The sequence below is a fragment of the Mustela lutreola genome, chromosome 2 (genome assembly GCF_030435805.1).
Source record: "Mustela lutreola isolate mMusLut2 chromosome 2, mMusLut2.pri, whole genome shotgun sequence".
Classification (NCBI taxonomy): domain Eukaryota; kingdom Metazoa; phylum Chordata; class Mammalia; order Carnivora; family Mustelidae; genus Mustela; species Mustela lutreola.
Window position 1 is genome coordinate 52,936,343 of NC_081291.1, and position 27,713 is coordinate 52,964,055.

At 46.6% G+C, this 27,713-nt stretch overlaps 1 protein-coding gene across 1 annotated transcript in view; it reads left to right on the forward strand.

The window, feature by feature from the left end:
- Window positions 1-20,092, forward strand: part of SLC6A11 (solute carrier family 6 member 11) — a 127,265-nt gene extending 107,173 nt beyond the window's left edge. The window contains exons 9-14 of the mRNA XM_059161737.1: window positions 6,796-6,908; window positions 10,046-10,183; window positions 13,806-13,908; window positions 14,742-14,842; window positions 15,594-15,764; window positions 19,879-20,092. Of these exons, the coding sequence (XP_059017720.1) occupies window positions 6,796-6,908; window positions 10,046-10,183; window positions 13,806-13,908; window positions 14,742-14,842; window positions 15,594-15,764; window positions 19,879-20,031 (779 nt within the window). The 3' untranslated portion in view covers window positions 20,032-20,092. The remainder of the gene's footprint in view (window positions 1-6,795; window positions 6,909-10,045; window positions 10,184-13,805; window positions 13,909-14,741; window positions 14,843-15,593; window positions 15,765-19,878) is intronic.
- Window positions 20,093-27,713: the final 7,621 nt, after the last annotated feature.

Genomic DNA, 27,713 nt, shown 5'->3' on the forward strand with positions numbered 1-27,713 from the left:
CAGAGAGGCAGGCAGAGAGAGAGAGAGAGAGAGAGGGAAGCAGGCTTCCTGCGGAGCAGGGAGCCCGATGCGGGGCTCGATCCCAGGACCCTGAGATCATGACCCGAGCCGAAGGCAGCAGCCCAAACCACTGAGCCACCCAGGCGCCCCATTGAACCTGGAATTTTAAAACTAACAAATGGGCAAAGGGGATAACAGGAATAAATGAAGAGAAAGTTGATCAAACTCGGGAAAAAATGAGAAAAAAGAATGACCAAGGTATCTTAGAAATAAAGAATAAATTACAAAGTGTCCAATGGAGAATCGTCTCAAAAAGGGGGCATTTTAAAAAGGAAAGAAAACAAAGAAGTGAATGAAAATGACATAGAGAAGTAAAAATGTAGAAACAGAAGACTAGGAAAGAAGAAAATATTAACATTATAAGAGTCCCTAAAGAAGAAGAAGAAGAAAAAAACAATGAACAGGTAATATTTAAAACTATAATCCCTATGACCCAGCAATTGCACTACTAGGTATTTACCCTAAAGATAAAAATGTAGTGATCCAAAGGGGCACATGCACCCGAATGTTTATAGCAGCAATGTCCACAATAGCCAAACTATGGAAAGAACCTAGATGTCCATCAACAGATGAATGGATCAAGAAGATGTGGTATATATACACAATGGAATACTATGCAGCCATCAAAAGAAATGAAATCTTGCCATTTGCGACAACATGGATGGAACTAGAGCGTATCGTGCTTAGCGAAATAAGTCAAGCAGAGAAAGACAACTATCATATGATCTCCCTGATATGAGGAAGTGGTGATGCAGCATGGGGGCTTAAGTGGGTAGGAGAAGAATAAATGAAACAAGATGGGATTGGGAGGGAGACAAACCATAAGTGACTCTTAATCTCACAAAACAAACTGAGGGTTGCTGGGGGGAGGGGGTTTGGGAGAAGGGGGTGGGATTATGGACATTGGGGAGGGTATGTGCTTTGGTGAGTGCTGCGAAGTGTGTAAACCTGGGGATTCACAGACCTGTACCCCTGGGGATAAAAATATATGTTTATAAAAAATAAAAAATTAATTAAAGAAGGAAAGAAAGAAAAAAAAATCTATGCACATAATTATGGAATCAAATGTAGTAATTAAACTCTTCTACTCATTTATATCACACTTTCTTTGGCAAATTCTAAAAGTCACATTTTGTTAAAGATGGCATGAACTGCTTTCCACCTTCCAAACAGTTATACTATATATACCTCAATATTATATTTTTGGGGTACATAAAGTTTCACGAGTCTTTTCTTGTTTTGAATTTTTCATTAATAATAAATAATGCTTTTTTTCCCCCCATTAAAAAAAATAAATAAATAAAATAAAACTATAATCCAAGAAGACTTTTCAGAAACAGAAAAAGAGTTAAATCTATACACTGAAAGGACTTCTTAGGGACTAATTAAAATTCACATAGATTGATCAACTCCAAGACATTCTGGCAAAGATACCAGCTTTCAAAGAAAAAGATAAAATCCACAAGGCTGCCAGGAGAAAAAAATTAAATAACTTACAAGGGCAAAAGAATTAGATGGGGTATCACACTTTTCAAAACCAACACACAAGGAAAGGCAACTATGAAGCAGCATTTTTTTTTTTAAATTCACACAAAGAAGTGTGAATCAAGGCTATAGAAAATGTCAAGGCTATAGAAAAACCATTTTAAACAGAGCTTTGAGGCTTCTACATTCATCCGTGTTTTGGAGTAATCTATTAGAAGGTGAGCTTCTCTCTACCAATAATGACTGGAAAACTTCAGAAAAAGGACTGATAGTAAGCATGTAAAAATGTTTAAGCATACATCTAAGACCAAAGCAAAGGTGGGGAAGAGGACAGATGACTAATACAGACATATGTTGTGTACTGTTAACAAAGTAGAAATCATTGGTATCAAGGTAACCACTAGAACAAAAACATAAACCTTCCTAAGTACCAAAAAATATTTACAAATAAAAGAACAAAGAATAAACAACTCATAGAGGAGCATAATAAATATTTTAAAATACACATAGCCATAAAAGGTTTTCAACTTGCCTCACAAAATATGACCTACATATATACTGCATATATAAGAGACACACCTAAAACAAAGTAGACTCATAAAGACTAAAAATAAAGGGGTAGAAAATAATAGCAATCCTTATATCAGGCAAAGTAGAATTCAAGCCCCAGAGCACTAAGCACTACAAAGGACATTTTTTAATGGTAAAAGCTACATGTAACACATAAAAATATGTGCACAAAATAACACAGCAATAATCTTTATGAAGTAAAATTTCAGGAAGTAAGTAAGTAAGGAGATATAGGTAGAAATAAACCAATATGAGAAAACTATACTAACCACATTTATCAATAAAAATAAATGAATTATATCTCTTGTTCAGAAAAACAACAACAAAATGGACCAAAAGAAAACATGAGGAAGGAAATAATAAAGAGCAAGAATGAATGAAATAATTATAGAGAAATAGCAGATCTAATTAACAAATTAAAATTCTGGGTCTTTAAAAATAAAAATATACAAATTACCAAATTGCCAAGAAAAAAAAGAGAACATACAAATAGCGAAATAAGAAATAATAAAGGATAAATAACCATTGAAACAGAAGACATTTTTTAAAATCACAAGAGACTGCTTTATAGTCTTCTCTACACATAAATTTGAAAACTTAATTGAAATGAATACTTTCCTAGGAAAATAGATTGCCACAACTGACTGCATTTGATTTAGAAAGCTTAAACAAGCCAATAGACAAAGTCTCTGAGGAACTACTCCACCAACAAAACAAAACAAAGCAAAAACAAAACACTAGGTCCAGATGATTTTTCAGACAATTCTATCAAATTTTCAAGGATCTGATAATCTCAGTCTCTTTAAATTATTGCAGAGCATTGAAAGGGAAGGAAAACTTCTCAACCCCTTATATGAGGTATGTGTAACACTTATACCTACACCAAATAAGGCAAAGAAACAAAGTATTACTCATGCATATTGATGGAAAATAGTAAATAAAATAATAGGAAACCCAAATCGAAAATATTAGAATCCAAAATCACATTAAGAAGGTAATATACCATGTCTAATTTGGATTTACTCCTGGACTAATGCAAGACTGATTTAATGCTAGGAAATCTACTAATAGTGTTCAACATATTAATAGCCCAAATGAAATAAATTACAAAATTATCTTCACAGATACAAAAAAAAATTATTTGAAAAAAATTCAACATTCATCACAATACAAAAATAATCAAGCAAATGGATATTGAAGTGTATTTTTAAAATGGTAAATGTGTGTGTGTAAGTTTAAAAATCAAATATCTATAGTATCCTACCCATTGTATAAGAAAAGAGATATAAGAAATCATGTCTGCTCATCTCTGCAGAAGAAATATGTAAAGGATGAACTAGAAAATAAAGAATGATTACCTACAGGGGATAAGTGGACAAGGGATAGAAGGAAGGGTGGAATTAAGGATGAGAAGAAACAATACTTCTCTTAATATATTTTCAATATCTCTGACTCTCAGAGAACCATGGTAATAGTAGTTTTTCACATAGCACCCAAAATAAACAGTTCTTTTTTGTGGGTGGAATTAAAAGGGAATACAAACAGTAAGAAATGAGCCTAACTGTATTATGAATGAAAATGTAACCACACTGAAGAGAATGGGAAAGAAAACACTTAACCTAAGTAAATTTCCGGAAACAGTATTTTAACTGTACACTATAAGGCTAAAAACAAAAAATTATTGTACTATTCTCTTGTTTGTACAGGGATATGGTTTTGTAATTCCATAACTATTGTATATGTATATGAGGATTGAACAAACAAATGAATATAGATCACTGGGGACAGATTTTACACTAAGAAAGAAGTTACAAGTGAGGAAAGTGGAGAATCTACAATGAACTGTATTAGAATTTGAGGTATCAGGAGACTCATATGTTTAATATACATACAGATGTGTATGTATGTGTAGATATACATACATAGGTCTCCTAGCTTTGTGTGCTGCAAGAAGTGGTACCCCAGCTGCAATGAACACACTGGAAGCCATATCTTGGTTTCTGAACACCACTTTCCATGAAAGGAACCAGGGCTTCTTGGAGAAGCAGTTGATTCCAGTGCCAGGGCAAGACATGATGAAGCTGGAATATTTAGTGGTACCAGAAATAAGGAAGTGCTCAGAAAAAGGATGAAGGTATGTCAAAATGAGATAGGAACCAACTTGAAGACACTCCTAGTAGCAAAACCTAGAACAACTTGAATAGCAGAATAAATACAGTATTGGATTGTGATCCATAGAATAAACCGAATACACAGGAGTCCATACTGAAATAAGTAAAAATTGAATAAATAAATGATTGTGAAGGGATAGTTCTTTCTTACAGAATAATTATAACTAATAAAATGTAGAAGGAATGAAAATAATAGAAACCTGTGAGGCAAACACCGCAGGAATAATTGTTGCAAGGAAGATCTACCAATGGATGCTAAAATCAGTGGGTATAAGTTTGACTTGAAACAGGATATTTTCATAATCTCGAAATATCCTCCCAAGATATTTATCACTTAGAGAAACACAGTAACTTTACAGTGGAAAAAACTGATACTAACCAACTTAACCAAGTGATCAAGGTAAGCTTCACCAATAATACAGTTTATGGATATCATGTACCTCTCCCAATATAATGCACTGAGAAGGACACAGCATCACTTCTATGATGTCCTTACTCCCCAAAAATGTAATAATGTTTGATAATGAGAAAACATCAGACAAATCCATAACAAGGAACATTCTGCAAAATAATGACCAATACTCATCAAAAATATCAAGGTCATAAAAGACAAGGCTGAGGAACTGTTGCAGATTAGAGGAGAGTAAATAAATATATCTCTGAAGTGCAGTGTGGAATCCTGAATTGGATACTAAAACAGGAAAAAAAAAACGTAAGGAGAAAAACTGGTAGATAATGAAAAAGGTCTATAGTTTAATCAATAGTATTGCACAAATGTTAATCTGAACACTAAATACTAAATGCTTTCCCCGCAAATCAGAAACAAAGCCAGGGTATATGGTGTTTCTGTTTTTATTCCATATGGTTCTAGAGTTCTTAGAGAGTGCAATAAAGCAAGAAAAATAAACAAATATCTTTAAGATTAGAAAGGAAAAATAAAAACTGTATTTATGCATGAGCATGATTGGCCACTTAGAAAATCATACAAAAATTAAGTGAACTTAGTATTGTCACAAGATAAAAGGACAAGAAACAGAAATCTATTATATTTTTTATATGCTAGCAACAAACAAGTGGAAAATTAAAAACTTCTGCTCTTCACAAGGTACCATTAAGAAAATGACAAGGCAAGCCACAGAGTAGGGGAAAATATTAATAATACTTCTCTGATAATGGATTTGTATTCCAAATAATATCAAGAATTCCCACAACTCAGTAAAAAAAAAGGGTGGGGGGGACAACCCAATACAAAATGGGCTGACTCAACAAGGACTTTGCAAAAGATCTATGAATGGTCAAGAAAGATATGGGAAGAGACCTCCACATCTGATAATATCAAGTGTTGGCACAGATGTGGAGCTACTGGAACCCTCAAACATTGCTGATAGAAATGTAAAATGACAGTGAATTTGGAAATCAATGTGGCATTTCTCAGAAAGTTAAACTTATGTTACCAAATGACCCAGCAATTCCACTCCTAAATAAGATGGGCAAAGCTAATATGAGGTGAAAAAAAATCAGATCAGTGGTTATCTGGAGCTAAGACAGGGAATGGGGAGAGAGAGAATACAGAGGAACCCAAGGGGACAATAGGAATGTTCCATATCTTGAATGCAGTTATCTGGATATACTTCAAAACTCATTGAAATATACGCTTAAAATGAGTGCTTTTTGTAGGTAAATTAGATTTTAATAAGGTTACTTTTAATTAAGGTAAAAAAAAATAATGATCAGAGTTAATGTTTATTGAACATTTACTTTAAGTGCTTTCCATATTCTGCATCATCTTACTGAATTCTCAAAACCACTTTATTAGGTAGGACTTTATTATCCCCATTTTTCAGCTGAGGAAACAGATAGAGATCCCAGTAAAGAACAAGGATTTGAACCCAGGCTTTCTGACTGCAGAACCTGTGTTCTTGACCACTGTGCTACAGGTCTAGAACATCAGGTATCTCTCCCCTGATATTAATAAAAAATTAATAAGTCTCATCCTCAGGACATGCTAACCACGCTTTCTGTTTGGAGCAGCCAAAATAAGTGAGTGTGGATCCAGGAAATGAGGGGAGGAACCAAAGGCAGAGGCGGCCTAGGGTAGAACGGCTTTTGTCCAAGCCTGGACTCCAGCTCCTGCATTGGAATCACCTGGTGCCTGGTCCTTGCCTCACCCTAGACTGACCCAGTCTCTGGGGTGGGCCTGAGATCTGCATCGTATATGTGCCCTAGTGAGAACAATAGAGACAGGACTGTGCAGAGGGAAGTCTGTGTGTCAGAGAAGCCTGGCCCCTCCTAACCCTTTCTCACCTCTCTGTGCCTCAGCTGGCTCATATCCACCATGGGTGTCATAATAGAACCAACTGCATAGGGTGGCTGGGAGATTTACGTGATTTGAGGGAGAATTAGGCATAGCACCTGGCACAAAGGCACTGGATATATGATGGATTAAAGTAACAATTGAATGAGGGACTGAGCTCCACCCAGCACCTCTCTCTCTCTCCTTCCTCTCCAGGCCCTGGCCTGGCCTTTATCGCTTACCCCAAGGCTGTGACCATGATGCCTCTCTCCCCACTGTGGGCCACTTTGTTCTTCATGATGCTCATCTTCCTGGGCCTGGACAGCCAGGTAAGGGGGGATCCCAGGCTGGGAGGGCAGGGAGATCACATGCTACTCGCAGGAGCGGCTCAGGGACCTTACCCACACCTCAGTGCTGGTTGTCTGGGCCCCGCCCACTGTTTCCACCCTGCTCTCCTCTTAGCACACCGTGATCTCAATGGTCACCCTCAGACACAACTGTATGGCTCCTTCCACAGCTTCCCAAACATACTTTTCCTTACCTGAAATTCTCAACTCCCAATCCAAGTTTTAAAAAAATTGCTAAATTCTTGCATCCTGTGAAAATATGTCTGTGCAATAGCACCATCTAGCAAGCAGAAGAAATTCTCAGAGAGAAGGCAATGGTTAATGGTATCCAAGAGCTCTACCACCATGTGTCCCTGTCCCAGGCAAATCGTGGGGGACACAGGAGCACAGAAAAGTACCCTCTCCTTCCTTCCTCTGTCTCTGTTACGCCCCCCGACACGCTCCAGGTGGCCACGTGGGTCCTCGGCACCACCGTCAGCTCCCCAGTGCCCCTTGTCCCACCGGCCTGCTCTCTTCCTTCTCATTGTTGTTGATCCGGCTCTCCCCACCCACCCTCCTCTTGGCAGCCTGCCTTCCTCAGCAAAGGGTGTATAGTTAGAACTAGCAATTTAAAGGCGTACATTTTCCTTTTTCTCTCTGTGAATTCATGCCCTTCATCTTCTCACACTGTAAAACTCACCTCTGCCTGCCCTCCCAGCCCTTCTCCAGGGCTCTTCTGGATTTTCCAGCCAGATGCCTGTGGCCTCTGGTCACTCACCACTCTCCGAAATCTACCCTATTTCCTGCTATTCCAGCATGGTGGATTTCTCTAAGAGCCCCAGTGAATGTCTTCCACCTAAAGCTGTCCTGGCACAAAGGCACTTGGTATATGATGGATTAAAGTAACAATTGAATGAGGGACCGAGCTCCACCCAGCACCTCTCTCTCTCTCCTCTACCCATGACCTTGTGCTAGTCACTTAGCACCCAAACCTCATACCAGTATGTCTGTCAACCCAGCCAAGTCCAATTTCTTCTCCTGGGTGATTTCTCAGAAACTGCTGAGCCGAGCTGCTGAAGCACCGGGTGTTTCTGCTGATAATCTTCTCTTCCATTGTTACGGGCAGAGGCCTTGGGAAGGATTGGCAGCTTGTGCGTGACAGTGACCATCCTGCATAGGGAGGTGGGGGCTGGGGCCTTGGTTCTGTGAGTCCCTGAGGGTGTTGAGCACTTGGGCCAAGGTGCTGTGTTAGCAAGGGGGACTGAAGTGGCAGACTGAAGTTAGCAAGGGGCCAAGTGGGCAGGTGGCCACACGTGTGCTGCACTTGCTGAGCCTGGGCCACACCCTCCTTTCTCTGTCACAGTAGCCACATGGACTGGGGGGCACCTTTTGTCATCCCCATTTTGCAGATGAAGAAACTGAGGCTGAGTGAGTTGCTAGAACTTGGACCCAGGTTTTTGTACCTCTTAGCCCGCAGGCTCTGTGTCTCTTCAGTTTGGGTCCTGGATAAACAAACTTCCCTGAATTCTTCCTTTCCCTGAGGACCCTGGAGAAAGAAGGACTGAAGATAGCCTTGCAGTAGAGGCAGGGTAGCCTGGAGGCTGAGAGCCTGGGCTTTGGAGTCAAACAAGGCTGAGTTTGAGTCTCAGATCCACAACTTTTACCAGCTGTGCTCTTCTGGGCCAGACACTTCACCTCTCTGTGCTTGGTCTCTTTATTCAGTAAAGCTGGAAATATCTTTCCTGAGGAGGTAGAAATGAATCAGAAAGGATTTGGGGCTAAAAAATGACTCCAGGGAAGGAAATGTCTCCACACTGCAATCAGCAAAGGAATCCTTTGCTTTTTTAATCCTTTGCTTTTTTTACTTCTCTTTGCCTTGGCAGTCCAGCACAATGGTTAAAGTCCAGTCTGTGGAACAAGATTGCCTTGGTCCCTACACAGGCTGTATCTCTGAACACCTCTGTGCTCTCAGGCAGGTGGCTTACCTCCTATGCTTCCACGTCATCACTTACAAAACAGGGATGATAATAGTACCACAGAGATCAAATAAATGAATATTTGTTAACTGCTCAGAAAAGAGCCTAGCACCATGTATTCACCATTATTTATTATTATTTTTATTGATTTATCAAAACTTTTCTGAGCATCTCCTCTGTGCCACTGGGAATAGATGAAAGTGGCATGCATGGTCCCTGCCCTCCAGGGTCCCAGCTTATAAGGAGATAGCTGTAAGCTCCATGGGCACCATGGGGTGAGGTGGGGGGTTGGCTGAGTATAGAGGAGAGGAAGGGTCTGTTCTGCCCAAGTTCAGGGCAAGGAGGAGCTGTCGGGGAAAGGATTATGCAGGAGATCTGCGTACAACAGTGCTGGAAAACCCAGCAAAGGGTCGCTGGGATATTTAGGCCGGCTGTTGATGGGTAAGCAGGAATAGAATGGATACTGTGTGTCTTGCCCAGTCTCAGCATGGTGGGATGCACTTAGTGGCACAAGGTCTGCTGTCGTAAGCCTGCACAGTCTGGCTAGGCCCAGAGAGTCCTGTAGCAGAAATGTAAGAGCTGGGCGTTGGCTCACCTCTGATTGCTCTCCACCCATCAGAGGGGGAGCTTTCCCAGAAGCGAAGGACAGGAGAACTATTCCAGTCCTAGGGAATGAGGAAATCCAGCCCTGCTCACAAAGACTGACCAGAGCCTGCCACTAGCGAGCGCCCAGCTCTCAGGACAGTTTTGGAGACTCCCATCTCACCTCCCAGACAGCGTCTCATTTAAGTGATTGACCCTAGAACAGGGCCCAGCACACAGGCACATGACAGGAAGCATGGGGGAGAAGGAGTACTAGGTTTCGAGTCAGGAGTACCCAGTTGACGTTCTCACTCTTTCACTTCCTGTCTGAGCAACCTTGGATGGGTTACTTCCCCTCACTGAGCCTCAGTGTTCTCATCTGTTACATGGGTTTGCTGGAAATCTGTAAGTGCCTGGATTGTTATTATTCTCAGGCCCTCTTGTCTGTATGAGTGTGGAAAGAAGGGTGGGGCCCAGTGAGAGGGAAGCCTGGGGGTTAGGTCTGTTGCACTTGTCCAGAGCTGGGACCACTAAGAACAGACTTTCTCTCAGGCATGATGCCATCCTATCTGCCCTCTGCAGTTTGTGTGCGTGGAAAGCCTCGTGACCGCTGTGGTAGACATGTACCCCAAGGTCTTCCGGAGGGGTTACCGGCGGGAGCTGCTCATCCTGGCCCTGTCCATCGTCTCCTATTTTCTGGGCCTCGTGATGCTCACAGAGGTGAGTGACATGGAAACAAGTAATTGATGTGACACGGTAACTTAAAGGTTAAGTGCTGGGCTCTAGGTTAGGCAAGTCTGATGTCAAATACCAGCTCTGGGATTGTTCGCGTGACCCCAGCCAGGTCTAGCATTTCTCTAGGACTCATTTTCTCCTCTTTGTGGAGATCCCTGGAAGTTCTCATTGAGCCCTAAGCATAACGTCTTCACGTGTGTGAAAGCTCAGCTAACAGTCACCGTGGTCACTACCAGAGGGGAGTAAAACTCACAAAGAGAAAGACTGGGGTTATATGGTCATTATCCACCCATACAGTACTTTTGGGTGAAAGGGACAGTGTCAGCCATGGACCCCTCAACCAGGTACTGCTCTTGGGCTGAAGTTCAGAGCAGGCTCTTCTAGAATTTCCATGAAAACAGACGTGCATGAGGACATTTGGCACCTCAGGCCCCTTGTCTCTCATCTCTGCTGGTCCTGTGAGTGAGGAAGTGTTCACCATGACCCCCCACATTAAGACTCTCATGATACCATGTTTCTTCCCCCACTCCCACAACCATCCTGTCTAATAAATATTTTTTCAAGTACCTTGGGAAGGTGGGATGAGATATCTTTCTCCCCATGCTGACAATACTAGTTAATTAAAACACACACACACACACATACACACACATGCACACACATGCACACACAGAAAACTGTTGCCTAGAGACAAGAAGAGGTTTTGAAAGAAACATGGAAAGAATGGAAAGAAATGAGGGAACTCCAGTCCATTGAAGCAGCCGGGGTGACATTGAGGTTGGTCTGTGGATCCTCTGCTTCTTAGCTCAGAGGCTGCCTCCTGGAAGGCTCCTCTGCTTTCCTTCCTCAAGCACTTAGCTCCAGGCTTGCCCCAGCCTTTCTCCCACCTTCGAATGACCACTGTGTTCACCCGTCTCTCTGCGTCCAGGCTGAGGTCTATGAAGACAACAGCTGGCCTTCACCAGCTCCGTGCCCTTGGGGCCTGGCAGGGGGTGGACACTGAGGGCGTGGTGGCTGGTGTTATTACTGCTCCTAGTCATTGTCACATTAATGGGAGTGATAATCAGCTTTGAGCAAATGAATGGTGTGGCACTTCCCGTTTCCATCTCTCCTCTCCCCACATGGGGAAAGCAGCCCTGCAATGAGCAGGGCTTCATTAAGTGCTGATTAATTACACAAAGTAGAGTCTTCCTCACGTACAAATTGGGGGGTTAATATGATGTGTTAACGAGGCTGATGGGAACGGGGCTACAAGAAGAGTGGGCATTGGCGTGGGTGTCACTGGCTTGGAGCAGACAGGCAGAGGACCCTCCTGGACCTCCAGCCCCAGTACCCCTGGCCTTGCAGAGCCTCCATGCCCACTCTTCAACCTGAGGCCATGGGTCTGTCTAGGGGTTCCTCACGGCCCCTGGGGCCCATCAGGGAAAGAGCGCTGTGGTGACTGTTAATCAGCACACCCTTGGGCTTCACATGCCAGCCCTCCGCCTCCACGCAGGAATTTCTGTGAGTGATTGCACCAGTGAAGTTCAGATTGCCAAATGGGCCATGTGGGCCTCAGCCTTCACAGTAATTGCTGGCAGGATCTTATCCCTCATTTACACACATTTAAAGTGTGGCTTTAGGGAAGAAATAGGCCACAGATTTCTTACCCTCCACCATGGTGGTGTGGTGGAGAATTAAGAGCATGGCATGGACTATGCAGCCGTACCACCTAGGTTCAAGCCTCAGTCCCATGGCTGGCAAGCTGGATGACGCACCACGAGCATTCTTGCTCCTCTGTGCCTCCGTTTCTCCTATGAAGACTTGAGGACAGCAGTTATACCCTCCTTTTAATTATACACGCTGTAGGGATCTGGCAGACTGAGACATGGGAAGCAGCTCAATCAGAGCCCAGTACTTGGAGAGGGCTGCATCTGTATACACTGTGTTCATGGGAGAAGATATTCCTGAGAGCAGTTAGGAGCATGGTCTGAGCTGTTAACTCAGAAAGCTGAGCACATTCCTAGCCACAGAGGAGCCTCAGTCCTGCTTCTCACTCTCATAGCCCCAAATATCCACCACAGTCAGCACCAACAGGAGGCCCTAGACCAGATATGTCCCAGAGATCCCCTTTGTTTCACCCCGCTGTGTTTTTAAGAACATAAAGAGGTTGCCAACAATTGAGAAGGACTTCTTGTGAAAATCTGATTTCTGGCCTCTTCTAGAAAAATCTGCAGATCTGGCCACACCCAGGCTTGCCTCCCCCAGCAACTTTCTTAAGGCATTGCGTGGCCACATGGGGCCTGTGCTCTCCAGTTACCCCCAGTCCCCCCACTTCCTGGGGTCACACACCGGGCCTACCTCTTTTCCTCATGTCATCTGTCTGGCCCTCTGGGCATCAAGATGCTGCCCCAGATCCAGCTAAAGAGATGAGTGAGGAAACAAACAGTCCCAGCCCGTGTGTGGTCTCAGAGGGTAGGTAGCAGGAGGCCCTGGAGGCCATGGGAGCACTGGCTGAAAGCTTAATTCCAAGGAACAGGAAGCTGTCCAGGCTTTGTCCTGGCCTCTTACCTCCCTGTCCTGGCATTCACAATGCCTCCCCCAACCTGACCCTCCTCTTTTCCACTTTTATTTCTCCTGCTATTGATTGTGTTCTCCTAAGGGCTGTCATGTATTATATAGATGACCTATATAGATCCAAACCCTTCTGAGAGCTGCAGCTGCTGCCCTCTTCTCCTGCCCAGATGCCATCCCTCCTTTCTAGAAATCTTCCTGGTCATCTGGCCTCTGAGGCCTTTCCCTCTCACACTGGCAGTAGATACAAAGAGAACCAGTATAGGGGCCTGCCCAGCAGAAACCCAGAACTAACAGAGCACCTGACAGGAAAACTTAAAAAAACAAAACAAAACAAAACAAAAAAAACACAAAAACTGTGAATCCATAAAATGTGCTACAGAGGCCTGAAGAGAAGATAAGTCTGTCAAAAGGGGCTTCTTGGAAGAGGTGACATTTGAGCTGAACTGTGAAGGAACTTACCAAATAAAGGAGGGACAGCATATGCAAAGGCACAGAGGCAAGACTATCCCTTAGTCTGTCAGGGGGAAGCATAGGGGGTTGTGCTGGGAGGAGGGGGAGACAAGGCCAAGTGAGAGGGCCGCTCTTACTGGCAGGCTGACAGGAGCCAAGGGGTAGTGTTAAACTGTGGAGTGACATGATTGGATTTACATAGTAGAAAGGTCCTAATGAAAGCTGATGTGCGGGGAAGGAGGTGAGGCTCCAGGCAAGGAGAGCGGTGGGGAGGCTGTCAGAGCCATCAGGGAAAGGGGCCGAGGCTGCCCAGCCTCTAGTCTCAGGTTTTCTGTGTGGTCTCTGACCTTTAGGGAGCAGAGACAAGAGAAACCTTCTCAAGCCCAGCTACCCCAGAGGGTGCTACCTTCGGGGTGCCCAGGTGCGGAGGCTGTATTGTTTGAGGAGACTAGGAAGAAGCCGTCTGCTCTGGTGGAAGTGACCCTGGGCTGATGGTAGCCCCAGGGCCAAGCAGAGGGCCTTTCCAACTCCAGCTGGCCAACTTGCTGTCCCATGTGTCTTTGCATCCCCATGTCCATGTACCTGTCCTCCTGCTCTGCAGGGTGGCATGTACATCTTCCAGCTCTTCGACTCCTACGCCGCCAGCGGGATGTGCCTTCTCTTTGTGGCCATCTTCGAGTGTGTCTGCATCGGCTGGGTGTATGGTAAGTAGAGGCCGGGCCCACCTACACGCCAGCAGCCTGTCAAGGTGCCCAGCATATAGACGCCTGGGGCTCTCTGCACTGGTCTCCTTCTGTATCCACCCTTCCTCCTTTCCCTCAGAGGATCAACCTGTCACATTTGTCAGGAGAGCTTCTTGATCTTATCCCCCTGCAGCACAGGTGGGGGTTCCAGACTCAGGCACTGTGACCTTGGGCCAGTGCCTCAGCCTCTGAGCCTCAGTTTTTCCATCTGTAAAATGGGGTAGTCCTTCCATGTCTCCAGGTAGGAGATAGTGTGGACAAAGCCGTCAGCATGGTGCCTGGCCCTCATGATCACCTGTCTTCTGGTCCTCCTGTTTCCTAAATCGAATGAGTGGATGAGGATTGCTGGACTCAGTGATGATGGCTATTCCCACTGTGAGCATAGCTTGGGAACAGGTCTCTCTGTGAGCTGCCCCTCTCATTAGCAGCCCAGCCAGGTGTCCCCTTCAGAGCCCTGCCTCCTGCCCCCACATATGTCAGCCAGGCCTTGGCTCTGCCTCTCAAAGGGACCATCTTCGATCTTTCTCCAAGAAATGTTTCCTTATGCACTGTTTCCTGGGCCTCACTGACCAAGGTCAGGAAGGGTCTTTCCAGCATTGGTCCGGAATTCCTTCTACTGCAGTATATTCTGAAAACTCACATAGGTAACATCTTGGTAGTTGTTAAGTGGTAAATAAAGTCCCTGCTGTCATTTGTCTGTTGGGCTGGGGAAAGCAAACCCTCCTAGCCCTCCCTCTGAGTCTTGTACAAAAATTCTCTGGGGTGTGTGTGCCTGTTTGTTTTATTCTGGACAGGAAGCAATCGCTTCTACGATAACATCGAAGACATGATTGGCTACCGGCCATTGTCGCTCATTAAATGGTGCTGGAAGGTTGTGACCCCCGGGATCTGCGCGGTAAGGGCCCTGCCAGAAGCTGCCTCCAGGCTGACCACCCACTCTCCCCTTCTAGCACCGCAAGCCCAGCTGAGGCTGGCCCCCTGGGAGACCCTCTGTTCTTCCAGAGAGTCCGCAGCACCCAACAGCTTCCTAAGTGGCAGTCGTGGGGGCAGTTTCTGGGCTTGGCCAGGGAGGGGCCTTCCTGGGATCCCAGCTCTGCCACCAGCTTGCTATGTGACCATGAGCAAGTCCCCTCCCTTCTCAAGGCCTCAGATTCTATACCTGCAAGCTAAGTGGCTGGGGCCTGTCTCCATAAGGGACAAGGATCGTATGAGAGACAACATTTAGCTTAGCCTTTAACAGAGAAAGCTACTGAATAAAGCCACACCTTGAGAGGTCTTCACATTTCATAAACACAGCCCCACGTTCTTCATGCAGTTCTTGGCACTGAAAGTGTCTCAGAACATCTTCACAAACCATCACAGTTCTGCAAAGGCCACTTTGAAAGCAGTCCCAAGAAGCAGCTAGAAAATTCCTTACTGGGCAGAGGCTGGGGATAAGGCTCCTGGGGTGGGAAGGGTTTCACAGCCCTGTTAAGGTACTGGGATCTGTGAGAGTCCATTCCTTATGTGAGCTGGCACAGGGCCTCGCCTGTCCAGGACTGCCACACGGGGTGGTCCCTAACCCCGCTGGCCTCCTGCACGCAGGCCTGGGCCTGAGCCTGTCACCGAAGGCTAGCCCTCAGGGACCTCTCCCCGTCTCTCGGCAGGGCATCTTTATCTTCTTCCTGGTCAAGTACAAGCCTCTTAAGTACAACAACATCTATACCTACCCCACCTGGGGCTACAGCATCGGCTGGCTCATGGCCCTGTCCTCCATGCTCTGCATCCCACTCTGGATCTTCATCAAGCTATGGAAGACAGAGGGGTCGCTGCCTGAGGTGAGACAGCCCAGGTTGGGGGAGGGGTAGCGGGGTGGCAAGAATGGCTCTGAGGGTGCTGAGGCACACGCAGGGCCTGGCTCTACCTCAGGTGGGCTGAAGAGCAGGAGCAAGTCCATGGGTTATCTGAGCAATGAGTGTATGAAGAATGAGCCCTCATGTGTCTCCTAGGGTAGCCACGGCCAGCTCCTTCCTGGCAGGTGTTCACTCTTACCATGGTATGAAGTCATTTCTGTGAGGCCTGGAGAGTGTGCCAGTTTCTCTGAGTGTCTGCATCTATAAAATGGGGACAACAGCAGTTCCTGACCTACAGAGGTTTTTATAAGGACTCAATGAGTTCATGGAAGGAAAGTACTTAAACTGGGACCTGGAACAGAGTGACAAAATGTTGGCTTTTACTGTTCTGTTAGTTCATGAAGGACCCCATCCCCAGGACAAAGGGAGAAAATCTGATGTTGAGGGAACACCTATCCCCTGTCATCACCATGCTAAACTCTCTACATGTTATCTCCTATAGTCCTCAGAGAAAACCAGGGTGCTGGCCTCATTTTCTGCCTTCAGCAGGTAGAACCTGAAACTAAAGCTCAGAGAAATGAAATCGCTCAACCAAAAATTCGCATCGCACAGCCAAAACTTAGTAAACCAAATTTTAAAAATTGCGATGTAATTGACATAAAGCATTATGTTGGTTCTAGGTAACAACATAATGGTCTAATATTTGTATGTGTTGTGAAATGACCACCATCCTAAATCCAGTTAACATCCCTCAGCACAGTTAAAAATTATTTTCTCGTGATGAGAACTTTTGAGATCTTTTATCTTAGTAACTTTCAAATACACATTACAGTATTATTATCCATAGTCACCGTGTTGTGCATTACATACCCACGACTTGTTTATTTCCTGACTGGAAGCCTGTTCATTTCTGCCACTTCACCCATTTCACCTTCCATCCCCCCCGCCCACCTCTGGCAACCACCAGTCTGTTCTTTGTATTTTTGAGCTCAGATAGGTTTTGTTTGTTTGTTGGGTTTTGGGGTGGGTTTTTTTTTTTTGTTTTTTTTGTTTTTTTGGTTCCACATATAAGTGAGATCATATAGTGTTTGTTCTTGTCTGGCTTATCGTGGCATAATGTCCTCAAGGTCCATCTGTGTTGTCACAGACAGCAGGATTTCCTTCTTTTTTATAGCTGAGTCATATTCCATTGTGTAGATGTACCATAACCTCTTTATCCCTTCATCCACTGAGGAACAGTAAGGCTGTTTCCACCTCTTGGCTATTGTAAATAATGCTGTAGTGAATGTTGGGGGGCGTGGTGTACATACCTTGTCAAGTTAGTGTGTTCCTCTCCCTCAGATAAATACTGGAGTGGAATTGCTGGATCGTATGGTAGTTCTATTTTTAATTTTTTTTTAAAGATTTTATTTATTTATCTGACAGAGATCACAAGTAGGCAGAGAGACAGGCAGAGAGAGAGAGGAGGAAGCAGGCTCCCTGCTGAGCAGAGAGCCCCATGCGGGGCTCGATCCCAGGACCCTGCGATCATGACCTGAGCCGAAGGCAGAGGCTTCAACCCACTGAGCCACCCAGGCGCCCCTATTTTTAATTTTTTGATGGAATTTCATACTAGTTTCCACAACGGGTACCAAATTTTATTAGAAACAATTTTATTAAAGTATGTTTAATGTATGCTAAGATTTACCCATTTGGAGTATACAATTCAATGATTTTTATTGTAACTTTCTGTGTTCTGTGTATTAGAATCATCACCACGAATCAGCTTTAAAACATGTCCAGCACCCTAATAAGACCCCTCATGCTCATTCACTTTACCCTGTTCCTGCCCCAGACACCACCCATCTTCTCTCTGTCTCTGTGGATTTGCCTGCTTGGACATTGCCTGTCAGCAGCACCGTGTGTTGTCCCTTGGGGGCAGGCAGGGTGGTAAGCCGCACTACAGAGCACTACAGAGCACTCACAGGCTCTTTACTCTCCTTTCCCACCTGCTGGCACGTCACATGGTTTGAGTCAGTATCTCACTCATTGAGCAAACTGCTGTGTGCCAGACACTGTTCTGTTTCAGCTGTGATGCCATTTAACCCTCATAGTGGTCCTGTGAGGTGGAGACTCTTACTGCCCCCACTTCACAGAGGAGGAAGCTGCAGCACAGGGAAGTGAAGCAACTTGTCTAAGGGCACACAGCCTTGGAGTGGCAGAGCAGAAGCTCTGAGCTCTTGTCACCTGAGTTTTGCTATCTCCTTCCCCTGCTCGGACTGGGCACCCTCCAGAGATCTCAGGGGTTCACCTTTTTCTTCCAGAACAAGGCCACAGGGAGATGGGAGTGGATGTGTATGCAAACACCCAAACATGAGTGCTAGCTCAGGGCTTCACCCAGCCTGCCTGCCCACGGGACAGCCAAAGATCCAGGAAAAAAGCCACATACCCAGCCCGAAGGACCAAGCTGAGAAGTCTCTTACTCAAGCATGCCCATACCCCCTGGGAAAGTTTCCTTGGCTCCTGCAGGGAATTTAGGTCAAGGGCAGTCAGTTCTGATCTGGAACCAAACCATGTCCTTGGTTCCTGCAGGCCCCTGCCCAGACATCCAGTGGCCTTTGGTTTTCAGGAATGCCCAGTGTCAGGTGGGCAGGTGGAAGGAGAGGCTACTTTCCTAAGCTTCTTCCATCTCCCTGAGCTCATGCATCTGCCACCACAGAGAGCAAGGTTTATAAATGACAGCAGAACTGATTTCCAGGCCTTGCTTACTGAGGAAACTTGTGCCAGTTAGTTCACCTTTCCAGAAGGTTCTGACAGCTGAAAGAAAGGATCTGGATGGAAAAGGGGGGTCAATGGTACTTACCTGAGAGAACTGCTGTGAAGATGGATAATCTGTGCTAATCTGTGGCAAGGTCAGCTGATCTGAGCCTCGTGTTAATCCCAAGAGGCAGGTGCCCTTGTTCTCTTTGACAGATGAGGAAACCAAGGCACAGAGAGGTTAAGTTTCTTGCCCCAGTGAAGTGACAGAGCTGGAATTCAAACCCAAGCACCCAGCTCTGGAGCCCATGCTCTCAATCCTCTCCTGCATGGTGCCTGGCACACAGAAAGTGTTCAGCCTGGGAGATTTGGCCTGGTAATCCCCCCTGGGCTGTGTAGATTCAACCTCTTAGTCGTGGCAGCATCTGGAAGAGAAGACAGAACCTTGATCATGAAAAATCAGACCTTCAAAAGTCTTTCCAGGCTTCCTGGGAAAGGGTTTATGCCCAGAAAAGACCTCCTAAGTCCTGGTCCAGTGCCTTCCCCTGATGGATTCTGCAGGATGTCCGTGGACCTGAGGTGTGGGGCCCCAGGCAGCACTGTGACAGCAGAAGCCTGCGTCAGGAGTCTGCCTGTGATCTCTACTCCTTCCCTGGTACAGTAGGGATGACAGCCACACCATCTGTGCCTAGCCTCAGGCTGGCCACTTTGCCAGGCAGCATGGGGCCACCATGGCTGCGCTGATGTTTCCATCTCCATGCATGGCAAAAGGAGCACACAGCACACACCACATATTCCCCTAGACAGTGGCCCCATGATAACATCGTCTTTGTGGGAAGCATACCCATTTGCCCGGCAATCACAGAAACAGGGCCAGAGGTACTGTAGATCACTCCTGCAACACCCCTCTCAGGCCAGTATTGTTCTCCCATTCCACAGAAGAGGAAAATGCAGCTCCTAGAGGTTATGTGAGCTGCCTAACAGAGCTAGTGAGAGGCCAAGCAGAGATTCAAAGCCAAACAGCTGTCTCCCATGGAGGGAGAGGTGAGGCCATCAGCCCCAGTTATACCTGCAGTAGGCCAGGGACAGTACTAAGCATTTCTGTAAGCCATCCCCTCACTCCTCAGCAAACCCCAGGAGTGGGTACCTCTGTCCTTCCCATTTCCCAGAGGAGGAAACTGAGACCAGGGAGGTCAGTTCATCATGCAGAACAAAGCTCTAAGTAACAGTGCAGAGGCCCAGACCTTGGTCTCGATGGTTCTGTGGCCTGCAGTATCCACCCGTGCAGTTGGGAGAGGCCGAGCCAGGCACCCGGACCCTGGCAGTCCCTCTCAGACAGTTCTTCTCCTTTCTAATCACATAGAAATTCCAGAAGTTGACCATCCCCAGCGCTGATCTGAAAATGCGGGGCAAGCTTGGGGCAGGCCCACGGACGGTGATGGTTAATGACTGTGACGCCAAACTCAAGGGCGATGGGACCATTGCAGCCATCACAGAGAAGGAGACACACTTCTGAGCCACACCTGCCACCTCGGATGCCTCTCCTTTCTTCCCTCCCCCGACCCCATGTGTATAAATGAATACCTGAGACACATACTTCACCTAATGATAGAGGCTTGCTTGTTTTGCACAGGATTTATTAACAAGTTAATTTTAAGGTGGCCATGTACACTCTGGTTTAAAGTCCCATTCCCCTCCTTGCCCCCAGTTATCATGTAAGTAACATTATGAAGAGATAATACTGTACAGGGACTAGCAGAGTCTTCCGTGCTAGGATGGTTTTAACCAATGTTTTCTAGGGGTTAGGGAGAAGTTGTATCATATGGTCAAACTTTTATACTTGGGCTGTGGGGCAGGTGGGGTGGGAGTGATGCCTGATCTCTGTCAGCCTTTTAGCTGACCTGTCCATGTCCCATGTTCCTCCCTGACCATTACAGCTGCCCCTCTTCATGCCTCCAGGGACAGCTTTGCCTTCAAATCCTGCCTTTGCCATCCCCAACCTCTTAGCAGTGGGTTTGCAGACAGCAAGGCTGTGTCAGAGAAGAGAAAGTGATCTTTCTGCCCTGATCCCACCAAGTGACCTTGGGTGCTCCCATCCCTTCCCTGGGCCTCAGTTTTTCCATTTCCTAAATGGGGAGGACCAAATCAAGTGATCTCTGAGGTCCTTCCTGACCTGGCCAGGTCTCTTGGGGATTCGCTTGTTATGTCTTGCTGGCTGTCAGGCCTGACCTTGACCTTGACCTTTAAGTGTTCTGAAGGCTCCCCCCTGCTTATTTAAAATCAAGTTTTTCATGGAAATGATGTGGCATTTTCCCCTTAAACTCTAGGTTGATGCATCTGTGAGTGGCTCCATTCTCTGGAGTCTGGCCAGGTCCTCAGCCCCCGTGACAAGGCTCCTCCTGTCCTGTCCATCTGCTCTCCCTGTCATGTCTGCCTCTCCATTTTCATGGGGCTGACTGGAGTCACCTGCATGCTGGTTTTCAGGGTCAGGAAGCAGCTGCTATTCCCTTGCAGCTGTCTGTCCTGCCGTTGCTGCTGCCTCAATCAGGATCTGTGTCTAGGACCTTCTACCAGCTTTCCTTCTACCAGCTTTCTAGAACCCCATTAGGGCCTAGAGCCTGGTTTTGTCCTCTGGCCCCTTCATCTGCCTGCCACTTCCTCTCTCTCTTATATCCTCTGCCCTCTTCTACCTACCCATTTTGGGAGCTATCCTACATGCACCTCTCACCAGGTCGCTGAGAAGCCTCAGCCCTTATCCTGGAGGAGAGAACTGGGCTCCCACCTCTCCCTCTGTGCAGGCCTGGGGTTGGTGGGGGTGAGGCCAGTGCTGCCTCAGACCTCTCTGCCTGACTTCTCTTCTAACTGGATTTCCTTGGCCTTTTGTCTTGGATTCTGAGTTATTTGGGAACTGGGAAGGTACACTTTATCCTTTTCCTTTATGTCTCCAGTTTTATTTGGTGGAAACCAGAGCTTACTCTAAACCAAGGCCTTAGTTTCCTGTAGGGAACCCACATGTTTGATTTATCTGAAGCTTTCCAAACAGACAGCTTCTCTGGTCTGGCCAGCCCCCTTCTGAAGCCTGAGTTTGTTAGAAAGGAGGCCCAGTGCCCTCTCTGAGGTAGGCTGGGATGCCTGCTTCTGGGCCCCCTTTTGCACACACTGCCCAGGACTGCCTGGCTCTCCCTGAGCTCTCGAATCTGGTGGACCCAGGAAGTGGACCCAGGAGGATCGGGCCTCATGCTGAGCCTTCTGCTGTGTCTGTCCTCGTCTGCTCTCTCCCACCAGGTGCCGGGGAGAGAGAGTCCCCACTGCTGCTGCTACCGGTTCTCCACCTACAGCTCTGAAGCCTCACTAGGGATGGGATGCACTGCACTGTACCTGTGGCACTTAACATTTCACTCACTTAACACTACTCATGGGGCAGGGTGGAGGGAGGGCTTTTGCTCTTTGTTTTTTGTAATTTCCTACTAGTATTTGGGCAACTTGGGGCAGGGCGGGGAGGGAAACGTGGGGGCAGGGGAAATGTCATTGTGGTGACTTTTTGATATTCATTAGAAACAATACATCCTTTCTGAGATATTTACAGAATTATTAAAAAATGAAAAAGGTTGTACTGTTTTACATAATGAACGTTTTTATTGGGTATTCAAAGGGCACACGATTGTCTGCTTACTCATTTTTAAAAATTAAAGGAATGAACAAACTGTGTGTGGCGGTTCCTAGCAGAGTGGTCTCGCTTAGTTGTCCTTCCTGTGTTTTATCACATGCATGATTTATCTGCAAAACCCTCTTGGTTCCATCCCTGGAAGTCGTAGTTTCAACTCAGGATTATAAATTAGAAGCAGCCAGGAGCCCACACTTCTTCCTTCCATGTGCTCAGCATACATTGAATGTCTGCTGGATGCTAGATGCTCTACAGAAGTTGTCTCTTTACTCTTCAAAACAATCCCATAAAGCAGGCATCTCCCCATTTTACATTACTTCCCCCACTTTACAGATAGGGGAGGTTGAGGCACAGAGAAATTGGGTCTATCTGAACTCAAAGCCCGGTCTCTTAATCACTCTGCCTTTCTGTGTCTCATGCTGTGAGCCCCAAAGAAGGCAGCAGCTGCCTCGTCATGGCCACAGTGGCTGCCGCAAAGCTCATGGGCCCGACCTGCTAGGGAGACCTGCATGTCTGAGGCAGACAAGGTGGGGTGGAAAGACATTGAGGTTGGAAGTGTGGAGTCCTGATTTGGGCTCCACCCTCTGCCCTTGCCAGCCTCAAATTTCTCATCTCTACAAAGAAGATAGTAGCTCCTGTTTCAGGAGTGAAGATTATGAAGATCCCGTGAGGGTGATTATGAAGATTATGAAGAGCTCTGAGTAGGATTGGTAGAGCTTTGTATTCACATTGGTTATCATCGTCCTGAACCAATAGTGCCCAGGCTTTAAAAGTGTAGCAATGCTTAGAACTTGGGCAGAAATCTCTAAATCTGCATCTGCAATTTCCAAAGAGTTGCTTGGGACAACAAAGCATGTTTTGTCCTGCCAGTCCGTGGAACAGTACGATCATTAAACACAGCATCTGCTTGTTCCTGTGTGGTTGACTCTTCTACTTCAAATCCCTGATCTCGGGATCCACCAGAAACTATCTTGACCTCTCGCACTCTGAGATGGTAACATCTGCTCATAGGGAAGGCATCCTACAGAGTTCCAGGTTCAGAAAATCTCTGATCCCCAGAGGGTTCCTGAGAACTTCATAACTTCATAGAGCTGTGGGGATTGGTACAATCACCTGTTTGCCACTATTCCCTCCTCGTGTCCAAAGTGGTACAAAGCATCAAGACCCAAAGAGGCTGGGTCACAGAAATGTGGGTCTCCCTCATTCCCAGGAAATCTGATTGATGGGTGCTTAAGCTTATAGAATTGGTAACCTATGGCATTATTTTACTCAGTAGACCCTGGAAGGTGCAGTGTGTGCTGGTGACCCTGCTGGCCAGGCAGGACTCTGCAGCCTAGCTCTATTAGGCACTGCAAATAACCAGAGCAGAGGAAGTGAAGTCAAAGGCTACTTGGAAATGAAGTCAAAGGCTACTTCAGACCTAGGAGATTTTCCTCTGATTTTGGGTGGGGTGGGGGGCAATGGGAGTCAGGCACCAAAGACCTGACATTTTCTGCTGATGGCTGCAAATTTTGGAAAAGGTCATGTATTCAACAGGCTTCTTCTTTTCCTTGAATGTCCTGCTCCTCTAGGTCAAGAGGACAGGTGTCCACACTTCTCTGGACAGGGGTAAATGCATGCAGAAGCCATTCTTCCTTCCAAGTCTCAGCCTTCTCCAGCCAGTTTGAGTTCTGTGGTGTGGCTCTGGGCAAGTCTGTCCATTGTTCTAGGCCTCAACTTAGCCATTGGGAGAAAGGTGAAGAAAATAAGACCCAGGGAGGAAACCTAGCTGGCTCAAGATCCCCCTAGAAGCCCTCTGCATCTTCTCAGACTGTTAAAAATCAAATGGGCCCTTGACCTGGACATCTTGCTACCCTTTGGGAAGCCAAGTCAATCTGTTGCCAACTCTTGGCCTCCTCTGCCTCTCACTTCTGGATAAAATCCATGTTGCAGGAGATACACATGCACTTTTCTCAGAGCCTCCAGGTCAGCTGACGCATCAGAACCATGAGAAACTACAGGCAGAATGTGCCAAGGACTGAGTGCTCAGGGAGTGCCAAGCAGAAGAAAAGGACTATTTACTGAGCAGCTATTATGTTCCAGGTATCACACCTGCATTACCTCATCGGAGCCTTACAACAAATCTAAGAAGAAAGTGTTATTTATCCATTTCTCATATGGAGGAACTGAAGTTTAGATGCTAAATAATTTGTCTCCAAAATGATATCAAATAGACCTCCTGGTAGGTGGAGAAGCTGGGCTGAACCAATGTTTGCTGGTTCTAAATAGAGCCCAGGTACCCAACCACCTAACCAAGGATATGGAACTTGAGCTGCACCTTGAGGGACAGGGAGATTTCACCAGGCAGGGAAGAGCATTTGAGAGGAGGGAACGGCCTAAGCAAAGGTAGAGGCAGAAGAATGTCTTTAAGCAAATATGGCAGAAACTAAAATTTCTCCATCCCTGGTCTACTTTTACAAGCCCTCATGCAACTTTACCAGCTGTGAGGGTAGCCCCTCCCTCTTCTCTCAGAGAAAGGGGCTTAGGTAACATCCTGCTTATCAAGGATGGTATCTGGTGTGACACAGTGGGTGCTCCACGGAACAGGGCCTTCAATGAACAAGTGCTTGGCTGGCCCTGGAATGGGGAGCCACTGGAAAGGGAATCAACAGACACTGAAGACCCACTCAGTGCTGGAAATCATGCTGGGTCCCTTCTTATGTATTATCTTGCCCTCAGTCACCTTGTGGATTGGCAAGGTGTTCGTATTCTACCAATAAAGAAATGGGCTGAGTGAAGTTGAGTTAGCTGCCCAAGGTCCCAGAGCCAGTTAATAGCAGAGCTGTGGTAGTGGCCCCATGGGGCTCTGGCTCCAAGTCCCATGCACTTTCCACAGACCACTTTTGGGAGCCTCCAGTGGCCACCACAGCCATCAGCACTGATGAATCATTGCAGGCCATGGAGAAACAGATGGTGGAGACCAGGTGGAGAAGGTCGGAAAGTCTCAAGGACCCTTGAATAATCTTTTGGACACCAGGGACCTCTGGGAGCCTCCTTGGTATCCCAGAAATGATAGACGGTCACCAGGGCTCTCTGAGGTGGACAAAGGGATATTTGGGGCTGGTGAGAGGCACTGAGAGTGGAAAGGACCATTAAAACCCTGGAGACCTGTAGGAGAGAATGAGAGGTCCTGAGTGAGGAGCCAGAATTACGTGGAGTCAGCAATGAGAGACAGCCCTTGAGGAATTACGAAGCGTTGAGCATACTGGAGGGTGGGTATGGGAGCTCCAGGGGACTGCTGGGGAAAATGAAGGTTTATTGGGGAAGCACTTCAGAGTTGCTGGGGATCATCAAAAGCTGTAAAAATATATTACAGCCCTTGGTCATTACAGGGGGCACTGGAGCCATGCAGAGTTCCGGGGGTACTTAGGAGCACCCTGCAGGATGCAGCCTTGAGGAAAGTGAAGGAGAGGAGGACAGGAACTTGGAAATCCTCCTAGAGGTGGTGCATGGACAGTGTAGATGCGGTGACAAGGGACTGAGGACCAGGAGGGCCTGCCTGGCAGCGATGGGGAGGCCCAGCCAGAGCTGCAAACCTCAGGAGACAGCAGGCAAGTTGTGCCTGGGCACAGGACTCCATGACCTTCATCGCACAAGAGTGGAGCAGGCTTGACTCTTCCCAGAGATCCCACACCTGGATGTGCCAACCAGCCAACGCTTGGCTTTTCTGATCTCCATGGAATTTCCTTTGTCTTCCTTTTGAGTATCTTTCCAAAGCCAGCGTTTCTGGAAAGAACCGGCTCTGGGAGTCTGGTCTGAGCGGGAGCTTGGGCCCAGTAGGGAGGTCCGGGCCTGATGTGTGGACAGTGGAGAGAAGGGACAGAGGAAATAGTAGAGCAGGCAAGTATCATTGATCACCTCAAGTATCATTTATTCAGTACCTACCATGTACCTGGGATAGGTTCAGGTATTTTCCACAATGAACACAACTGCAGCAATTCCAATTTATTCCCATTTTACAGGCATGGAAACAGGCTCAGAGAGGTAGGGGAAGGAGTTAACCAAGGTCACATAGACTGGGTTGGAATTCAAAGCCAGGTCTATCAAATCCAAAGCTCTTAGTTTTTTCTCTATACCAGGTGGCTATTGGGGTGGCCCAGAGTCTCTAGCAGGGAAGAGTGGACCCTGGGCCTCCCTTCCCTCCTTATGGCCCTCCCACCTGGAGCCCGGGGCTCAGGCAGACTCTGGTAGCAGCAAATCAGCCACCAGGTGGCGCTGCTGGTAAGCCCAAGCCCCCTCCCCAGGGTCCAGGCTCTGAGTAGTGAGGTCAGAATTGGAGCTGGGACCACAGGACTACTAGGCCCTCTCTAGATGCCCAGATGAGGGACAAAGAGGCTGCCCTTGACAAAAGGATGCAATTCACCCTTCTCACCCTGCCCTATCCCTTGCGCCTGTTCGAAGTATTACCCCAACAGCCAGGCACACCTGCTTTCAGTTCTCAACTTCCCCACTAGTGGCTCTATGGCCTTAGGCAAGTGACTCTGACTATAGTTTCCTCATCTGAGCAAATGGACAGAATAGCGGCCTTTTGGCAGGGATGCTGAGAGAATTAAATGAGACCATAATTCTATGTGGCTGACACATAGAGTCTTGTTCTTCTGTGTCACTTTTCTCAGGATGACATCAGAAGAGCCCCCACTGGCATCAGGAGACCTATGTCCTAGTTCTCTACTCTCTGTCAGCCTTGGACAAAGTTACTTTGCCTCCTTGGGTCTCAGTTTCCTCATCTGTAAAATGGGGCTAATCACAGGAATTCTCTCATTCGGTTATTCTGAGAATTAAACGAGACAGTGGCTCTATGGCATTTTGTTTTATAGAGCTCCAAAAGAACAGGAAGAATGATTAGTGAAAATATTCACATTCCCTGGAGTCATAGTTAGGTGAACATGCAATGATGATAAGGTATGCGGGGGGGGGGGGTGGGGCGGGGAGGGCAGCCCCTCAGGGACTGACTGAGCCTATGGGCCAGGCTGTGGGTTTTGCCCTGACCATGTACCAGCAATTACACAGGCCCTGTCAGCCAGGGTCTGCCTGTGCCTGCTCAGTTTCCCCCCAACCCCTACTTTCCTCTATCATCCCTCAACTCCTGTCCCCAACACACTGGGACACAAAAATATAGAATAGAGGTGAGAAGGCTAAACAATGAAATAAGAGGATGATTATCTCTAGATGATAAAATTTGGGCTGATTTTTATTTTCTCCTTTATTTCTGTACTGTCTAATTTTTCTTTAACAAAGAACATCTATTGCTTTTATATTCCAAGAAAATAAAATCAATAAAGCTATTTTTAAAAATCCTCTCCTCGCCACTTGGAGGTTGGTTACAAATGAAGACTCGGAGCAATGAGAAATTATTCTGATGTGGCTGGAAGAAATGATGAGCGGGAGAAGGGAGGGGGTGTGTCGCGACTGCAAAAACTCCTCCAGTCCTCTGGCTCCAGCCTCCCCTGGGGATTCTGAGCCTCAGAATGAAGGAGAAGCAAATGGAGCAGGAC